Raw genomic sequence first — 21,562 nt, 5'->3', positions numbered from 1 at the left:
TCTTGGGGGCACCGGAGGACTAACTCCAACAGTACATAAATACAAACACGCTCATATAAATATGCGTATTTACATCTACAGTACCAAATACAACAACTCTCCTCACTCCCTCCCAAATGATAAAACTTACGTGTAAGCTTCAAAGTCCCCATTGTTGATAGCTTCAATCAACTGCTCGGTAACCTTGATAATCTCCTGCTTACGAGCTGGGGAGAGATACAAATACAACTCAAAATGGAAGGCAAAGTGGCAGGTGACAGCTGAAAGGCTGTCAGAAGAAGAGCTGTAACAAAGGGGTTCTGTCACTCCCCCTCTGGCACAACAGCCATTTCTCTTCCTTTTCTATGACCAAAGGACATGATGTTATATTGATGCTTTGCACTTGTTTGGCTTCAGTGTACTCCTGTATTCATGAAGGAAATAAACACATGTCAAGATCAATCCCCTTTCCTACTATGCCTCTTTTCATCTTCGTTCCACCTGCTGTTTAAAAAGCAAAACAGAACACCACCAAATTCAAACCCCAACTCTTACATTCAAATTAAAGGAAAATGATTTTTGTTTTACAAGCAATGCTCTAATGTCTCATTAGAAATGTTCTAATGTTTCATTAGGCCTTTACTTTTAAGTGTCTAATGCTGATTTTCAGGAATCTTTCTAACATTTAGTGTTCACTTTGGTCAAGTGTATGTTTGAGTACAGAGGAATTTAGGCCTTAAGCCTATAGTCAAGATCCTCTGGTGCAAAGTTCAAGGATTACATACAATGCATACACATCAACACAGGTCTAATTACAAGACCATGTCTTTCAGCTCTGACTTCTGCAACTATGCCTATCTTTTGCTTGTAAAATGCTTAATATACCTATATTACAATAAAACTCACTGAGATCATTTGGCAATATTTTGTCTCATCTACTACTAACAAATGCAAAAGAGTAACAAAACAATATGTAGTTCTACTGAGAATATTCAAACTCAAGCAGCATTTGCGTATGCTTCAAAGGCAAAATTATGTGAAATAGTTTCTCCTTTATCTATCAATCAAGAAATGAGCTCTCAGTTCACATTTGTTGATGTTGATAGAAGTTACACTAAAACACTGCAGAGTAAACAAATCCCTGTACAGTGGTGCGGTTATGACTAATACCAGTTACTGTAGCAAGACAAAGTTTAAGAGACTTTATCGCTATGAAACATCTCACTGACTTCACTTAAAAAACTGACTTCAACTTCTAAAGACTAATTTTTTGAGAAGCAGAAGTTTTGTATTTTTGTGCTGTATATTTATCATCTGGTGAAGTTCAACCTTATACTGACAACGTTCAACCAGAGGGTCATTGCTCTCAAATACAAATTTTTGTGAGTTTAATGCTAAATGGGTAAGGGAAAGAGATTTTATTGGTACATTTGCAAGGATTTAATTTACATTCAACTCCTTATTAAACCTCAGAAAATCAGTTTGGAAGACCAAACTTGAAATCTAAAGAAATGCAAGCAATCAGGTTATAGCAGTTTCTCTTGTGCAAGCAACAGCTGCAATTCTCCTGCATGCTCCTACACATGAACTAGACTATTAACACACATGCAAATACGCTTAGAATGTTAAAACCAAAGTACTGAGACAGCTCATATTCTTCATCAAAACCAGAATGTTGGAGAGCACAGGCAGAATGTAAGTCTCCAATGCTATACTACAAGAACTTGCACTGTGGTGTTGAAGAAGCTTTTCATTTCTTTTATGCCCCACCACCTCCTTTAGCAAGTGCACACATAATATATTCAGACAAAAGGTACAAAAAGAAACCAGAAAAGAAAGAAGCAATTGAGAAAAAAGTGGATATAAAAGTGTAGTAAGGCTTTCTGTAAGTAGCTCTTAACTACTAGACAGCAGAAAGGGCAAGAATTTTTCAAGTATGACTTGCCCCTCCTTGACTGTGGAAAGGAAAAAGTATTGCAATGAAGAGATGTTTTGACTGCAGATCAGCAATGGCTCCATTGGTATATATTTAAACAACATAGATCAAACTGGACACTGTATAGCACTGTCAGCACAAGCCAAATGGCAGGATGGCTGAACACGAAATAACGGTGCAGTGTTAGAAAAGGCTTGCAAAAAGAAATCTAGAATATGCAGAGCTCATGCAGTGAGGAAATCACAAGTTTTGCATGCAAAATCTCACATACATAGACATCCCATAACGAAACTAAATAACCTGGTAACACATTCCAACCAGAGACTAGGAAATTAATATTAAATCAGACAGTGAAAAATAAGGTAAAAATCTCTGATGAGCTACTACTTAATCATGAGATCATCTTATTGGGTAACAGTGTAAGCAATGCAAATGTCTGTGAAAGTACTGTAGTTTCCACACCCAAGAGACATAAAACCACATAGACATGTAATATCACTTCTACTTGGCTAGGGACAATGGGCAATATTCCCTTTTTCATTAGTATCAGTCTTTCATTTTCCAAGTTTTACCAGGAGAAGCCCACAGTTCACTTAGATGTTACACACACTGAGACAGGGAACAGCAAACAACAAATACTATTATACAACATTCTGTGATCCAGGCCCAGAGGCTTATTAAAGTGTTTTGGTTTGTGTGTGTGCAACAACTCAATCAACCTGACTCACTGGAATCTGTTTGAGCCTTCAATAGCATGAATTTAAAGGAATGTGAATGACACAAGTTTTTCTCTGTGAATCTTTGAGATTCTTAAGACTTGATTTCTAGATTGAATGAGAATTGAAATTTGTTCTGGGTCAATCAAAATGTTGCACTTCAATCACATCTTTGATGTTGTACTACATTACAAGATAGAATTCAACATCAAGCCCAGAAGGGAGAAATGGAACCATGCTGCCAGATTGCTCCTGTTTTTTCTTCCAAAATGTAACTGCAGTGGAACACAGGCTTCCTGATAGGAGCCACATAACATTACAGAATACTGGTCTAGCAAAGTTCTTCTGGGCAGTTCTACCACCTAGCAGAGCTGTGTCTGCTGAGCTGTCCATGGAATAGAACACACATCCATCAGGAAGCCCTGCAGGCCACCAAAGGAGGTATCACTGGCTTAAACCAAATGTCCAACTCCAGCATTAGCATCAGTTCTCCCAGTCCTTTGGGAAAGACTTTGCAGGTCACAATACGGGCTGTGATATCAACAGAAAAATGCTGCCAAATAATCTGCCTTCCAACTGATTTCTCAATTTTTCTACAATATACCAAGCACCATGTGAAACTGCGTATGAAAGCAACTACGCTACTCTTCCCTTTCACCAACACACAAATAATTAGACACATAATGAGATCAATTAAATTTCTTCTGATTTATTTATCGGATATGCAGTCTCACTGATACAGGAGGAAAACTCAAAAATCATAACGGGATTCTGATAAAAATGGTTCAGCTACTTTTTCTAAGAGCTGTGCAAGAGCTAACTGAAAAGTTAAAGCCTGACCCACCTATACTGTCTTACAATTTGGCAATGGCATAAAAATATTGAATCTTTGTAAACAAAGGATTCATTAGCAAAAATACACTAGGTGTTTTTAAAACAGCTGAAGCATGAGGGAATAACACTCTTGAAAGAAGTTGAAGGTGCTGAGAAAAGAAGTCAAAGGTGCTGAGCTATCTTCTTGAGAAACTAATGGTGAAAGACTGCAGCTAATATAGCAGAAAGTTATCATAAAATAGCAAACTTGTATGGAAAACACAGTAGCTTTCACATTCTTCGCCCAGAATACAGATGAAGTAAATAAATTACAGACAAGACCATGGACCTACTCTCTAAACATAGCCTTTACCCCTGTAGGGTCAGTAAGCTAAGACACTGAGGCACCAGCACTTAAAAAAATATGACCCCTGCTTTGGCAAGTTGAGCAGATGTATGACCAATACAATACAAAATATGATGAAGACGAGCTATAAAAAAAACAAATAATAAGAAAAGAACAAACTAGAACATTTTCTAACGCTGGCTAAAATGATTTCTGCAGCACTGCTGCGGTGTATGTGTCCTTTTTAAATGAGTTATTAACCTCTAGTTATATTTCACTACCTTTTTTCCCCACTCAGCTATAGAGTGGAGATAATCCTTCATAATGAAAGAATACCATTAACACTAATATTTAAATAACACAAAATAAATAACAGCACCATTTACTTAAAATGCATCTAACACTATAAATGCCTTATACCTACAAGGTGCAGGCTCACAGCTACTGAAATCAAGTATCACAGGGGAAAAAAACATAAAAAACAACAGCAAAACCTCTTTTTCTAGAAGGGAAGTATGAGGCTCTCTTCTCTTCTTATAGCCTCAAGCAACATTCATCAACTCAATCTACAAGAATGGATATGTTGGTATTTTAATTGCAGAGAGGAGGTGTAGAATAAAAATGACTTGCAGATGCATAAAAACAAGGTTTTCAGAAATACACGTACAATAAACTTCATGTTCTGTGAAACACAAAAAAGAATTCCTGATAACTGACAGATATTATTGCCCATGATTTTTTTCAAAACTGACCCCAGTCTGTTTGTTCTGAAAATAACTTAAAACACCTTATGCTTCATTCAGATATTGGAGTACCTTTCTACTGTTATCAATAGTCTAGAAGATTGACTATGCAACTACTATACTGAAGTGGTTATTAGTTACCCCCACTGATCTTACAGAAGTAGGAATACGCTTTTGTATTGTGCTTTGACTTATTTAACACCAAATAACAACCCAACTGTTCCTACAGTCATCATACTGCAAGGTATAAAACCTGTATTTTTAGTCTTTCAGAAAACAGCTTATCAAGCAAGTACAGTACAGACATCACTTGCAACAGAGCCTATGGAATCCATAGCACAGACAAATCACTTTTATCTTTCAAATAATACCCAAACTGGGGAACTGCATATCCTTTCGTACTGTCTGCTTTGAAACAGACAGTGATGAAATCCCTGCTAAGCAGTGAAGCACCTTTCCAGAACAATAAGATATCATATTTACAGATTAACACATGAACTCAAAGGTGATTAAAATGATTCTGCTTCTAACTTGCTCACAGGTTGTTTCTCAAGGAAAAAAACTTCAAACATTTCAAATCAATACTCTTTCACTGCACATCTTGGTACACCTCACACTAGATTAATCTCACCACATTTGCGACATGTTTAAATACAGACAAGCAAATTTGTTCTCTCAATTCCCTTCCCTTATAGTGAATGGAGAGGAAATAAGGACTTTCAGGGCACGATTCATCATATCCTAAAATAGATATTTAAGACAAGTATGACTCATCTGACCTATTTGCATTGACTGAAGGGAGTCTAGACAACTAGCTCAAATATAGGCATCTACATTGGGGAGGATGTCTAAATCTGAGGAGACAAATCCTACCGATGGTGCTATCATTTTAGAATTGCACAGTCTGTATCAAGGTGACACTGGTCTGCTAAAATTTAATGGCACAGTATGGGGCAACCTAGCTTCACTTCTAATCTGAACATTGTCCTAACAAATAAGAATCAGATGGAAAGAACACAGCCATTAATGTTATTATTCCTACATTCTGAAAATAACCAAACTTTGAAAAGAAAGAGGAAGAGGCTAGAAATTCTATCCTCTGTTGCATAATGAACTCTGGCTATGTGGATGCACCAGACATCATCCAACTTTACAGAACACACTGCTACCCCAGCAGATGAACACAGCATGACACAAAATGTTTTTCAAAACCATTCTCTTCATATCAAATATTTGAAAATTCTCTGCTGATCATTTCTTTTACAATTTATTCCACAAATATGCCAAGAAATTAATTTCTGTCAAGAAAATAAAAGGTGCTGCATGGATAAATGACTGATTGAATCTCAGATCTACATAAAAAATATTTAGACCCTCAGATGACAAGGCATGCTCCAGGGGACGTCTCACTCAGGAATTTCATCAAAATGTAGCACATGTAAGAGTAGAACTTATCTCTCACCCCACCGCTTAAACTTAAACTTTGATATGAAGTATGGCATGTGAGTTGTCATCCTACATGGAACATCTCTTTCCTAGTGCCTGCTGATTCCAAAGACTCACCCTGATTCATCAAATTATGATACGGGTGGACAGTCTGCAGAACTGATTTTTAGGCTATTGACAGTCTTTCATCTTTCTGAAAACCTGTAAGCCTACCCCTTGTCTGATGAAAAGAGTTACTCATGAAATAAGTAGGCGAATAGATAAAAATTCAGCCCAGCAGTTTTCCACCCTATACTGACAAGAAAAAATAAAATAAAATGAATGCATCTCCTATTTAAACCTTTATCATAATGTAACATCATATGCACTACATAGTTTCTTGTGATTTATATGAAAACAATTATTCCTAAAGATGCTCTCGTCTTGGAGCTACTGTACAATTAGATTAACATTTATACTGCATGGCAAATATTGGCAAATGTTTATTTTTTAATGGAAAATCCCCTGCAGTCTCAGAACAAAGCTGCATCATGGTCACTGCATTTACAAGATACTGCACTATAGTTTCTCGACATGTTACATTAATCATGGAATCAGGCTGCTGTCTCAAGAAATGATACCTAAAGCCTTGATAACAGAAATATTAACAAGCTTTGCCACTGTGCACGTTTCTATTTAAACTATACTCCTATTTAACCACTCTACCAATTCAGAGAAATACTGTTGTTGTTGAATAGTGTTTTACAATGGAAAATCAGTAATAACCCTCAATTCTTCACCTCTTTACTTTTAAATAAGCTTTATAAGCAGTGAGCTGTGTTGACACAATAATAATCAATATCATCCCAAAACAACAGATCTAAGAAATATGGCATTTGCCCATTTTACTCATAGGAAAACTGTGTGACATTTAGAAACATATTCCTCAGTACCTCTAGCACCTGGACTGGAATGGGGATGTTTTATTCTCCAGGACTCACTTAACTATATGATAAACCTTCTGTACCTTGTCTTTTCTCAACACACCACATTTACATCATCTTCTTCCATGTCTGTGACAGCAGATTAAAACCTATCAAGTTCACCAGCTAAGAAATCAATATTTTTCTTTCTTAGAATTATAATGTATACTGATAATAATTGCTACTTAACAAATAAGGGAGTGAATTTAGTTTCATCCTACACAGAGCTAACACTCTTTTGGTTCCCACCTTCTTACCACCGTTCTGTCAGCAGGGGTATTCATCCAGCTAATCTCCAGAGCCTTTCTCATTTCCAAGACACTTCTGACATAAAGAAACTGCACGTGCCTCTGACCACCAGCTCCCATCCTCAACTTCATAGTCCGACTTCACTGTTAATTTTTTTCTTCTAAATTTGCTCTTCAAAAACACTGACATGAATTCTCCTGCTATGCAATTTAAAAATCGTATCACTTGAGCCAGTATTATGTTAGCAGGAAGCCCAGTAACTCCCATGTAGTGTCACAAAAAAGTCTTAACAATATTAACTTTCACTGATTTTCCTTAATGTTGCTCACTGCTTGGGAAAATTATTCATTACTACAGCTGTTTGTAGCACTTATCTTTTTTTCTGGTGAATGCAAGTGCGCCAAATGTAGACAACTCCAACAGCCTCTTTACAGTAATATTGCAAACACCTCCATAGTCTGTACTGATACTCTGAAACATCATTAGAGCCATCCAGAGAAAACTACTTCAAACTGGTGTTAGCATAAACACACCTTCTGTTAGCCACATCAGCAGTTTTTACCCCATTAAGCCTATCGTATTCCTAATGTCATCTCTCAGCACTTAAGTAGTTTTTACTTGTACTTGAATTAATCCTATCCTTGGTAGACAATAACTACTTTTGGTTTTATGAAGAGCAGCCGTCCAATGAGCACAGTGTTGCTAATTCAGATTTAACGTTATGCTACAGATGAGGTTCACTGGGCATTTATGTCACAGGATTGACCTTTTTTGTGTTACTGTCAGATGATGAGGAGAGAAAAGCAGGAGACAAAAGAGATCATCTGGACAGATGAGTCTCTCAACTTACACAGTACAGAGGAAGGAGAGGAGTGGGAGAGTTCAGACTCAAGTGAAAGACTTTCTGAGTTTGTATTTTTCACAGACTTGCTCGCTGAATTGATGGAAAGAAACACAACATATGAACAAACAAAGATGAAGAGGTAGAACGTGATCAGAATCCTCAGGAGGCACTGGCAGCAGGAGCGGCCGCTGGGGCACGGCAAGGGTGGTGACCAGTGAGATGAAGAAGCAATGGAAGAAGAGGAGTGGTGGGTGGAACATAACCTCTCCAAGTCACCCTCCTTTGTGAGAGCTGTGTGAGGGTCAAGTAGACGTGAAGGAAGAAAAAGAGAAGGCCGAAAGAAAAATAATGATAATTTAATTACAAGCAACAAGAACTTGCAAAACCTTTGAGAACACAAACAATGCTAACAATGCACTTTTGGGTGCCAAAGAACAGTTGTAAAAAGGTCGTAGCCATAAATGACTGTTCAGATGCCAGTGCACATCTACTCCTCTATACAGAACTGAGGGTTTCGAAAGAGGAGTTAAAAAATGTTCTTTGAAGTTTGAAGGTTTTTCTTTACTAAAGCATGTTCCAAATGGATTAAACTGATTTCTTCCTACTGTTAAATAAATTGAAAACAACAGGTATAAAATGAAATAAATTAGCAAAATATATGAAAATAAATGTCTCCTGAATGGTTAATGCTTTGAAGTGATGTATTAAGTAGCAAAGATTAACCAAAATACACCTGATCTGTATGTGTCCTATAACTCAGCAATTTTTCCCATTGGGAATCATAATTCTTACTAGTGCCTTCATTAATTTATTTCCAGAGAAAAAAAAATACCATGAGAAATCTGGATTTACTAATCATGTTAAATCTAACAACTCAGCTTTATAAAAGTCTGTGTGTACTGCTGGCGAAAAGAACAGTGGTTATTCTCCAGCTGAGAAAAACCTTATCAATCTCTTATCAAAGAGATGCTGCTAAAGAGTTCCAGTTTATTACCACAGGAAAGAGAAATCCCACAAGCAATCCCAAAAGGCAGCATTGCTTATGGTCCAGTTTTCAGTATGTTCTTCTGTCCACTTCTGTCCTTAAATCTGGGAGGGATCTGTAATGCAGACTGCCCTATGACCAATGGTTAACATCAGAGGTTTCTGCTAGCAAGGAACCTGAACTTACAGCTTCAAGAAGATCCAGACTCACAGTCTAGAATTAGCTTATTTCTTGACTAATTAAAGCTCACTGTTGTTTGCTAAGGTCTGTTTCTAGTAAAAGAAATATGTTCCCGTCCTAAAAGATGTAAATGCATACAGAAGCAAGACAGTTACAGACATTAAAATTTTCCACAAATAACAACTGAAAACTAAGCCTGATTGTGTTGCCTTCAAGCTAAAATACCTGCCTTCAAAAGTGAAAATAGGGTAAGATCCTGAAAGGAGTGGATAATACTGTATGCATTCCCTGATAGATATCAAGCATCTGTTCTAGCTGATTTAAGAATTCTTTTTTTACCTGCTACCTTTCTTAATGTTGTAACATTTGTAACACTTTGTACAGACATGCATACACACAGTCACTCCCACAGGCATGATGCGAAGGAAACAAACAGGTTTGTAAAGTCATTTATCACCTAAGATATAAAACATGGCTTCCAGGTCTCAAATTTGATGAAAAGCATCATCTTGAGCATACACATAGGGATCCAGACTGTTAGCAATCTGAGAGAATTCTCTGTGCTACCTCTGATATCCACTCATTCCTATCAGCATCTTATCTCCAGCTGCAGTCAGTGCAGCCAGCAGCTGCTCCTGATAAGACAACAGCTTTTTCACTGTTGTCCTAGAAAATCTACATCCAGAAGTCAAGTTTGGTATAGGGGGAAAATATAATTCGTAAGTACCTTGCTAAAGCATGAAGCTTTATCTTGTAATAGCTGTCAGGGTTGCAGGGCTGCCTATTCCCTGAATCATTCTAGAAATTAGACCCTAGGGGTTACTGTCGGCTTTAATTATAATAAAACAACCTGCAAGCAGCCTCTGGTGGAAAGACTGGAAGTGTGAGAGGAATACTAAAAAGTGAAAAACAAGTAAGCTTGCAAGTAATTAACTGGGAGATTATATTTGTTGTTTTTTTTTTTTAATAAACAGAAAAGGAAATCCCTATGCACTGAAATAAAATGTGGACCTGGTGTCTGGTGAACAGGGTAGTGGCACTGCTGTGTGTTAGGCCATGGACCTGCTGCTGATACAACTGCATCAGTGTATGAAGTTGTCATGATCATCCCAGACATCAGCAGTTCAAACTGTCATTCTTGGTGACTCTACCTTCCCACCAAAACAGGTGAAGAGCAATACAACACTACTCTGACCCCTCTCTTCCAAGCACAAGCAACATCCTTCATCTCCTCCTTCTGTGGTCTCCAGAAAACACGCAATGCAGCACTCTCTGGAATACAGCTTCAGCTCTTCTCACTGCCTTAATCCACCTTATGCCTTCTGTAGCACTATTATGTGGGAATGGGTCAGGAACCTACAGATAACAGAAAACTTCACCTGCTGAACATTTTACAGCAAAGAGAAGGACATGACTAGGATCTTGTCAGACCTGTGATTACTGCAAGATCCTCTTTTGGAAAAAAAATATATTGTGGCCATTCAACCTGCTCTTAACTGTGATGGCTACAGAATCATATTAAAGAATTAGGCGAAACATCTTCATTGTAGTTTTTCTTATAATTATGTTCCTGGGATATAACTGTGTGCTAAGTTTCAGACATAATTTTATAAAAATCCTACCATTATAACATCATGTTATATTGTCACACAGAGGCTCTATAATTAAAATATTCATTTAATGAGATTAGTGTCTAAACTACACATAATTGTTTGAAGGGAGAAAATACAAGGTGTTATGAATAAGGGTAAATAACACTGTATTTTCCTCTGCATCAGCCCCAGATACCTGCAACTGTCCTCCAAGGCATTACTTTGCATTCCCTCGAATCATTATCATTAGGTTGTTATTTAAAGTTAGTGGGAACTGGTTGTTAATGCAAGAAGACTGCTTAAGTGGAGGTGAAATAAGTCACTGAAACATCGGAGACCAAATTAGAGCTAAATGCAGCTCCTACAGTACTGTAAGTCACAATTTACAGCTACATTGCTACTAGCAGTGGATAGAAATATCTTCTCTCCATGCAGAGAACACCAAGTATGCCAAAGCAGAGGGAATTACTGCAGTGCAGCAGACCGTGGGTATTAGCCCAGCTGAGCTCCTTGGGCTTTCCAGGAGCAGCAGCACAAACCATTGGCTGGGCCCTGCCACAGGCCCTGCCCTGTGCAAGCCTGAGCTAAGGTGCCTTGATATAAATGCCTGAAGAATCTCATGCAGCATAACATAAAAGCTGCATTTTCAACCCTGAAATGCTTGGACAGCTGCTACCATCACACAGTGCTTTCATGTTTGCACTACCAGTTCATCACCCTGGCAATACTGGTATTTTTATCAAACATGCACATCACCTGTAGTCAGAAACTAAGCACTAGGTACTTTTGATACAATTCTAACTATGTTTGAATCTCTTTAAAGTTGACAATGCCCCCGTGCTCTTCAGAAGCCAGTGAAGCTCTTTAACCGGTTCAGGCCTGTGTTTTTGGGCACAACCTTTTGCATACACACTGTTAATGGTGACTTAGGCATTATACTTCCAACATATAGCAAGCCCCATTATTTCAATGGTTTCCCAATAATTCTGTTTTCCATTCTCCACATTTTGTATTTACTATCACCTCTGGCTTGTGTATATCTATAATGTTATTCTTTTGATGCTGAAATTGAGTCTTTTCTGTGACCCAGAGATACACAAACCTAACACATTTTTTTTAAAGCCCTTTGTTTTAAAACACAATGTTACTGAAGTATGTGTAACATCACAGTATAATATACAGAGGGGGAAAATGAAAACAAGAGCAGTATCTGTGAAGTTACACAATTTTATTTAAAAAAAAAAAGTTTTTAAGAGAAGATTAAAATATGTGTATGACAGAACAAAAAAGTGAAAAAACACTGGCATCTGAACAGAATAAAAATGCAAATAGTGACATGAAAAAAGGCAAACCCAGAACAGAAATGTATGCTAAAAGTACATTAAGTAAGAGTTACAAAGCACAGACTTACACATTTTTATTCTACTACTATTTTTACTGGAACTCGTATCTTAGTTAATAAGCGGTAACTTTATATTTTTCATTCCAAAACATCATGGCAAATGGTGTTTGCCAAAACATCATGGCAAATGGGAAATGAAAAGTCAAAAGTTAAGTCTGAAACACGTCAGAAGTAACACAGAGGAGCATAAAAGTAACTTCTTTTAAACAAGGAAAATTGTATTTTCTCCTATGATTCATTCGGAGTTTCTGTGTTTAATGACCTAAAAAAATACATTCACAGAACTCATGGTATGGCTTCTCCAAATGTTTCAAAGCTTAAAATCATACCTTTCACATCCTCATCTTCAATGGTTGTATTGGAACTCTCTGTTGACTCCTGTTGAGAAGTAAGTATCAGTGGAATGTATAAAACAAGCCAAGCCTCACTTGCGTGCCCTTGAAAATTACAGTTAGTTACAGGTATCATGCAAAGCCTTGAAGCAGGGTGGGATGTAATTCACAAACAAATGGTCACACATTGATTAAAGACATCTCCAGCTGAAACCGATGTCAAACACTGCTAGTCTCTACAATAGGGAACATAAATACATTTCCTGCTGTTTAATGCATTTACTTCACAGGAATGTGAAGGAAACTTTTTTTCTGTAACACCCAACTGCACAAAGTCTGTATGAAATGTTACATGAATTACCTCAGCCAAGAAGGAGTGCTTGCCATTTAAGCTTAGTGATTAAACCAACTGTGCAAAGTAAGTCATTCCATTCCAACTTTTAAACATGCAGACTTCTGCATGCTATGATTTACAGATGTTTTTCTGCTCATATGACTTAGCAACACATATTAAAACAAAGTCTCCCAGTGATTTTAAGGATATCAGACCAGAGTCTGTCATTTTCGTACTGGTTCTGTGATTAGAAACTTTTGAAGGAGATGGAGAATTGATAACTACATAACAACTTTGACAAACTTAGGTATCTTTGCAGTAGTATTCTTGAGACAACCAGTCATGCAGAGGAATGACTCATTATCGGACAGCTTGTACTTAAGCCACCAGACTGTTAAAAAGGCAAGGATACTGTACCTCAATCTTTCACAGATTACCAGAAACATGAAATACTACAGGCAAATCCAGCAGGGCACTGTCAAATCTAACAGGTAAGTGGGTTCAGAAATTTGGAGAGCTTATAAACTGGGGGCTTTTATATCTGTATTTTCTTGAAAAGCAGAATAAATTTCTTTTTCTTATTTTTTCAGTTCACAGCTCAACAGCAAAAAGCATTACCTGGTCCGTTTTTATTTGAGAGATAGAAGACAGGGCTAGTATTGTATTTAATTTTTGAAAGGATTTTACAATTAAGTAATAAAAGGTAAATCTGACAGTGCCCTTTATTTACTGTGTCCTCACAAGGCTGAGCTGAAGGAATGTTCAAAATGACTAATGCATTACTCAGACCTTTAAAAATAAAAATGTATGTGCATCCACAAATAAAACTACATGAATTAATGCACACACAAACAAAACTGAACAAGTTGCCATGCTTTTCCTGAACTGGCTGGTGTTAAGATGCTCCACTCTGCACAGGTGTATCATGCTCTATCACTTAAAATATAGGTTAAGTACTTGTAAGTAAATAAAAACCCCACACAGATACAAGCTGTAAACACCATGCACAAGCTCACATGGCAGATGTAGCCTCTAATACTGATGCATCCACTCCAGTTGCCATACTACAATGATAAATCTTTCAAATTTAGGAGTAACTCTCTGTATTAAGTGGTTTGCTTGTTTTCTGTGACCTTTTGGGGCTCCGAGTATCTTAATTGCTATGATTGTACAATTAAGTCAGGTAGATCTAGTCATGCCAATACTTTATCAGGGTTTTCTAGTCTTCAGTGGACTTCAGCGATAAAGGTCAGACTAGTGTTCAAACACAGGCTGTCTTGGGACCGTGAGTTTAAACGTGAGGAGCTGAAGAAGTAGTAAAAAAAAGCTTGTGTGTTCGACAGATGTGAGGTACATAGAGGAAGGGGATACACAAGCACAATACACACCATCGGCACTTTCATGCTTGAGAAATGTCTGCATGCATTATTGTTTCACTCAGATTCTATCCTCCTCGTATGAAATAATCACAAGTAGTTAAGACTAGCCAATGAAATGTCAATTCCTTAAGTCAACACTAAACAGTGAAATTTTTGTTGAAGAGCAAATTCATTCCAGGAAACCTAGGAACATGTGTTATATGTAAATGATGGTATTTCCTGGCCCTTTTCAAGTCCATGCATGCAAAAAACAAAACAAAACATGTTTTAGGAATCAGCTGCCAAACGTAAATGTCACAATACACAAGAAAAAGAAAAGAGTATGAAGAAAACGTATAAAAATCGAAAGACCTCTTTGTCACTTGAAATGTTAAAATTTTTTTGGAACTACTCAGTGATGTTATCGAAGAAAACCAAAGTCCTGTGTGAAAGACACATCACAACATGGGTGTACAAGCATGCTGAGAAACAGCAGATGGGATAAACTGAAATGACATCTTTATCTAAGGTGACAACTGCACATACAGAACTCATCAGTATGATCTCACCACACTCTGAGAAGAGCGTTCTTTGGTTTTACTTAGGCTGCAGCATTTTTGGCTGAAATGGGAGAGATGAGGTGGTCCCGGAGCCCAGCTGCACAGGGTACTACACACTGCCAATTGCTACTGACTCCCCAAGAGCTACAGAAGCTCAGCAATCAGCAGGACACATGAAGCAGATGAACACGGATCAGGACAGGCTCAAGAGACAACAGGTGTAACAAATGCAGGAATGAGATTTTTCTTGATAAACTCCTGGAACAGCCCTATTTTCCTGTGGAATAGTGGGTGAAATGTGAGGTGTGGAAAAGCAAGATGGAGTTGATTCTTTCTGAATACCTTATTTCCATCAGGGTTGTGGATTACTGTAGTTTGGGGCTCCTAAGCAAGAACAAAATAAAGAGAAAAAGAGTACCCATTGGTAAATACATTCTTGTTAGTGTGAGGGAGTGCAAGAAGAGCCAGCTCACAAATGCCGAACACTGACAAGAGCTAAAGCAAATGTTAACTGTTGCCAGATGGTGAAACTGGATGTCTCAAATAGATTTCCTCAACAGCAAGCCAGCAAAAAAAGATCATCTTGCCTAATGCAGCAGCATGCAGAGACCTTATTCACGACCAATGTAAACAGGGCTTTGAAGCTCTGGAGATCTGCAGAGGCTCTCTTTGCATAAGGGCATACTAAATGCTTTACACATTTTCCTCTTGGAGCCAGGCAAGACAAGGCCAGAAATCACCCCTTTTCTTGAAGCATGTTTGCTTGCATTAGTATTAAGTGACCAAATAAAAATACAGATGAATCAATACGGATTAAGGATGTGTTGACTACCTCCATGTTTTGGAAGATGGAGATTAATACCAGTTGCTGCCCCAGGAGAGCAGCATGAAAATACATGAGAGATCTTTGCATCATTATAAAGTGTTCCCAAATCCTCTTCTCTTAAAATTAAAAAAAAAAAAAAGATGAAATAATCTTTGAAATGGCAGTTAAGCAGCATACTTTCAGCATGGATTATTGTGTGTGGCTATGTCTGGAAACAGACTGCCTTATATTCAAGCATGAAACCTGTTAACTGGTCCTCAGAACTTGCTTAGCAATGCCAGTTGTGCAAAAAAAAAATCAGGAGGAAAACTACCCACCTTTTCAAATCTATACATGGAGGCACACAGGAAATACCACCTCACAAGTGTTACTTACTGGCATATTTGTGAGTCCTGTGAAGCATGTATGCCTAAGAAATGGGAGCTACTAATAAAAGCAAGACTGCAATGGAAGCATTCATGAACAGCACTCCATTAGTAATATATTCCTAACAGAGCTTATTAATGACTTATGTCTCCTGCAGCTTTAAATGTAAGAGAAACAATCAGAAAAAGTTTAGCACTAGATGCCTCTTGATCCCAGTGAAGACCTGCAAAGTCCTGCTGTGTTTTAGGAAATGTGGAATGAAAATCTGAATAAGGTCTATTTTATGGTAGCCTAACAATAGTCCGGTTAGCTTTCCTTGATACTCACACTAATACAAAGCAGAGTAAAATAACAGAGGGTTATTTTTTTTTTTTTCGTTTGTTTGGTTTTTTTTTTGGTGCAAAAGGTTAGCATTAAAAAGATGGAAACAGTCATCAGGCAAATAACTAAGAGCAACACAAAGCACATTCTACTCTCTGGAACAGCATGCAAAAAATTCAAGTACAGTTACAAATGCTACGACTGTACCACATCCAGCTTTCATGTAACATTTTCTATCGATAAACACGCTCGAATGGACTTCCTCACAAAACAAAGAATAATTCAAACAAAAAGTTTTTCCAAAACCTGTTTTTAGAAAGCAAACAAGAGTAAATGCATGAAAAAGCAAAAAAGAAAGAAGAACAAACAGAAGACAGTCAAAAACTTCAAGATAGCATGAGAAGGTATACCAGCGCCGGGGTAGGAATATTTTCCTTGGGGCTGGTTACCACGTTCGTTTTGTTGTTTATCTGTAGATATGCAGAAAATAGAAACAGACAGGCCTTAGAACTCACAGTAGGCACTGTATCTGTATCTCACTGTATAGACCATCTATATACAGATATAGATATGGAAATAAAGAATCACAGAAAGATGAATTTATGAACTTGAAAGAACGCTAACAATAGATCCTATAGCTAGCTGCAGCTCCTCCAAACATGCTAGCTATGGGTTTTCAGGTGCAGTATATGAAGGTCTATAGAAGATGACTTCAGCTGTGACACTTAAAGGAGCCTTTAAGTAGCAGCTAAGCATATGTAAGAAGAATAAAGAATTAATAGGGGTTTGAAGAAAGTCCTCAATAGCCATTGTGATTTCTTGACATGCAACAGTATTAAATAAATTGCACCCAGTTGTTCTTTATTTCTGATTACCTATCACCTATTTCATTACCCATAGCTCTTCAGATATCTATAGATTGGTCCTATGGGCTTCTGGGAACAGATCTGAATAAATACAGCTGATTCCAGATATGCACAATACAACTAAAGCTAGAAAGAGACTGGTGCCCCTTTAGCTTTTTTGGTGTTATTTTAGAAAAAACTAATGGGCTGCTGTGATTACTTGCAGTCTCAAGAATCCTGCAGTAATGGCGTATCAGCCGTTCAATTTTGATACTATAACCTATAGTCACACTATAGTATTGTGTATATATATATCACATTCTTACTCCACAAATCAGTACATATCTGCTTAAGTTTACATGTAGGTCATCGTGTTAATTCTTAAGCTTAGCATAGTATTACAGCTTTACTTATACAAAATTTTAATCCAAATTAAGCTATTCAGCAATAGGTTTAAATGTATCCGATTCTTTAAATCCACTTTTAAGAGTCAGCTTTCATAAACAGCATGGCATGAAAAGAACAGAAATACTAAAAATAACGTACCAAGCCAATTTTACATGCGCTATGAAGCAAAGTTAAAGTATAGTAAAACTAGTCTGAAGTACGCATTTTTTTCCTTTAACAATAATTAGAAAAAGTACATTTTGGTCATGTCAAATTCTAACCATAGCAGTCCAAAGTGACATGCAGAACTGGGTGTATAGGTATATAGTGTCTGGAAAGACTTTGATTAAAAAAAAAAGTTTTTACTGAATGTTCTAGTCACAGAACTTAGTGACAAATGTGTCAAACAAAGGAAAAATACCCAAAATTGTTCTGTTAATGGATTTTTTGTAAAAAAATGCAATTAATCTCTTCATTTAAAGAAACAAACCCTAGAATTTTTAGGGTCAAAATTGGATATTTTTTCTTATAAAATAAAAGCCTTTCTAAACTAATTTAAAAATGGCAATAAGTTAAGTTGCCTAGATGAAAAAGCATAAAGAAAGGGGAAGTCCTAAGACAGGGACCAAACTCAGCTGTGCATAAAACATCTTTTGATTTAATCCTCCCAGTGACTCTGTAGTTTCAGCTGAAGTAAACAGCTTCTCATCATCTGAGTTTGCTCTGCACCAAGGGCTTTGCTAAATTCGAGCCTTCAGAAGTTAGCACCATGGGGCAAACTCACTCAACTTCATGTCCTCATCAGATTTGGGGGATTATTCTACTTTGGTACAGGTGTGGCAGCTGACTTGTCGATTACAGGAATTAAGTCTGGAACTGAACAGAATCTTACTTAGGATATGATGAGATCAGGATATGTCAGGATTTGCATTAATTAATCACAGACTGCCAATATCCTTATTTTAACCAGCATTTAACTGGCTTTGAAGAATATAAAGCAGTCTTGCTTTATATCAGGGTACAGTATCAGGGAACACTTTTGAAACTAAACATTATGTAGTAGTATTTGTGATAGGAACCATTTTCCCATGCAGAATGAAAACATTTTTCTTTGATTTAAAATCAAAGTTCATGGTGCTTTGTAACAGGAGGATGAGAAATAGTTATTCTTTTCACAATGGTCTTTCTACAGAAACTGTCATTAAGAGAAAATATGAGTCATCACTGAATTCCAAGTGTTCAGTTTAAAACCCACTTTGGCCCAGTTATTGTCACAATTACAGCCGTAAATTGCAGCGGTGTCTGAACCAAGACAGGTCAGAATAAATACCTTTATGCCCAAAGTAATTTGTGGGCAGACAAGTATTAGAAAATATTTTATATATCAACTAACTTGCTTTGATATTTATGGGACTGTGAGATGGCAAAACCTGACCTCCTTACTCAGGAAAAAATTTCAGAAAAAGCTCCAACCACTTCAACGAACAAGTTCTACAGGAGAATTGTGGAATAGTTGAGAACACATACAGTGCTGCTCAACAGCATACTAAACCTTCCAAAACAAAGAGAAAAATCACATATCAACCTGTATAACTACAAGTTCCTACTTTTATGAGAGTGTAGTCATCAAGAGACTATGACTAAAAAGGCCCTAACAAAAGGCTGAGAGACACAAAGCAAAAACATGAGGCAGGAAATGAAGATTTCACCAGATTTCATACAGTTGTCTTTAGTAGTAGCTTAATACAAAAAAAAAGGGAGTGATATGCCAGACAAATGCCTGTTGTTGAATACATAATGGAAGTAGGTTAATCAAATTTCAATTCCAATTTTGCCTGAGTAAGGAGAGCAGGCTTAGGTCAATACTCCCTTGGTGAAAGTCCTATAAAAATAAACAGTATCTATTACAGCTGCTGCTGAAAACTGCAGGAAATACATTCAAGCCTTCTTAGATATTGAGAATACAGTATTCATTTGTAAAAGTACAAAGTATTTCTGAGTAAATGGAACTTGGTAAAACCCCTCAAAACTTGAGAGAGTAAGTCTGTACACTTTCTCTCCCTCACAGAATATACACAAGAGCTTCTATAACTATATGAACACATGGGGTTGTATTTTGTATATATTTTTAAAAGCAAATGGAAATGATTCCAAAATAAGTAACATTTTTCACATGTAACAGTTATTTTAAGGCTGAATTGTGCTCAATTCTACATGTTGCTAGGAAGGAGAACATTTATACTAATGAATGGCTTGTAAAAGGCCACTCTCTTAGGTCTGACAGTAGGACAGGGCAGACACACACAAACCCTCCAAACAGCTGGGCATGACTGTCATTACAAACATCATATAATGATATTGGTAATGGTAATCATTACTGGTCTTTACCAATATCATATAATATAAAAATATTTTAAGAAACAAAACCTGTATCCTGGGACTTAATCTTTTGCATGGTACTTCTGTAACAAAACGTTAAAGCACACTTCACATCTGGAATATCAGAAATATCCTCACTGTACCTTTCTGGTGACCCTTACTTGGACACTGCTGCCAGTGATTCTCTGCCACTGAAAGTCTGTGTTCACTTGAAGAACAGACCTCTCTAACTGCATGTCTGTGCAGACCTGACCAGCAATTTTTGCTTTTCAAGGCAACCTGTAGTCCCCAGGGGCAGGTGTGGATGAGGGATATTTGCCTTCTCCCTACAGGCAGCAGGAACAGAAGATGGCTGGGACATCAGCGTTGATCATCACAAACATCTCACAAGTCAGATTCAAACCCATAATAAATGGAAGTAGACGAAGCTGCTGGGTGGTATCACAGAGGACAAATGAAACACAAGACTGTAGAGTAGGTTGAGGAGGAAGACAAGTTACTGAGACTGACTGTCAGCGACAGAGCCTGAGCTGTAAAGGAAGATAGCTGGGAAACTAGTATGGAAAGACTGGGAAATTGTTTTTCTTTTTACTCCTGAGCATTTAGCATCTTGCCCTAGAATGGCTCAATTAAAGTGGTACTATTTCACTGTGTGATGGGGTTTGTGTTATATTTTATGATATTAATATCATTAACTTTTAAAATAAGGAGATTTTGAAGAAGGCTGTTACAAGGATACTATTTTGTTACTATTTTAACTAAGGACAGCTGCATTGGCCAACGTTACATCTACTTTTTTGTTTTCATATGTCCCCAGGTTAAAAAAAAATATGAAAACATTCTTGAAAGAACTGCAGAACAATTCACTGTGGATGGCATATAGCAACTGCAGGCTTAAAATTCACAAGGTTGTACTTTCAAGTCTTGCAGCTTCTCAAAGAATGTTAACCAAACAAAATGCAACTGTTTGATTTCCAGGTGTGAACATTTCACAGGAGTTAAAAAATCTGTTGATAAAGATCCTCACCATCATCTGAACACTCGAACTGGACTTCCTTTTCTGAATTGACCAGTCAGAGAGAAAGGAAAAGAAGAAAATGTGACTGGTTGGATTTGAAGTTTCAATGCATGGAATACAGTATATTTCTGTTTCGGCTTTTTTTCTTTTATGAAAAAGACAGCTTAGGCTGTAGGGGTGGGAAAATGATATGGAGTACATAGTATCTCAGTAACAGAAATGATAAAAATAAGACTTCCCCAGATGTAAATTTACTTCCTTTGCTCCACCTGACCATGTAGACAAACAGCAGACATATAACATATGCTGAAAACCAAAATATCAAACCCCAACAAGTGTAATATAGGCAAAATTTTGGCAACAGTTTTTTTTTTCCACATATATATAAGCTATAACAAATACCATTGTAGACCTGTAGGAGGAATGATATTTGAAAAGGAAAAGCTCATCAGATGGAGTACATAAAACTTATATATTCCATAACAAAACAGGTTAAGGGTTTTCCATATGAATGAGAGCACAGTACCGAATGTATGCTTCTCCATATAACTAGGTTATCCACTACTTGGCAGTGAGAAGCATTAAAATGGTAGTGTACTAACTTCATTTCAAATCAGTCTCATGATTATTTTTTTTTTACTAG

General features: G+C 37.1%; 1 protein-coding gene across 19 annotated transcripts in view; it reads right to left on the bottom strand.

The window, feature by feature from the left end:
* Positions 1-21,562, bottom strand: part of CAMK2D (calcium/calmodulin dependent protein kinase II delta) — a 167,303-nt gene that overhangs the window by 9,268 nt on the left and 136,473 nt on the right. For 5 of the 19 annotated variants that reach the window (XM_061443374.1, XM_061443392.1, XM_061443383.1 and 2 more), the window contains exons 14-18: positions 20,929-20,961; positions 16,701-16,760; positions 15,120-15,161; positions 12,523-12,571; positions 131-206 (exon numbers count right to left, since the gene is read on the bottom strand). In XM_061443374.1, coding sequence (XP_061299358.1) covers positions 131-206; positions 12,523-12,571; positions 15,120-15,161; positions 16,701-16,760; positions 20,929-20,961 — 260 coding nt within the window. The remainder of the gene's footprint in view (positions 1-130; positions 207-12,522; positions 12,572-15,119; positions 15,162-16,700; positions 16,761-20,928; positions 20,962-21,562) is intronic. The other 14 variants (XM_061443438.1, XM_061443424.1, XM_061443416.1 and 11 more) reach the window with 3 other exon arrangements.

The sequence above is a fragment of the Pezoporus flaviventris genome, unplaced genomic scaffold (assembly GCF_033815535.1).
Source record: "Pezoporus flaviventris isolate CSIRO_AGI_PZ_B2104156 unplaced genomic scaffold, CSIRO_AGI_Pfla_v1 ptg000002l, whole genome shotgun sequence".
Taxonomy (NCBI): Eukaryota; Metazoa; Chordata; class Aves; order Psittaciformes; family Psittacidae; genus Pezoporus; species Pezoporus flaviventris.
Note: the sequence above shows the minus strand (reverse complement) of the source record. Positions and strands in the feature narration are given on the sequence as shown.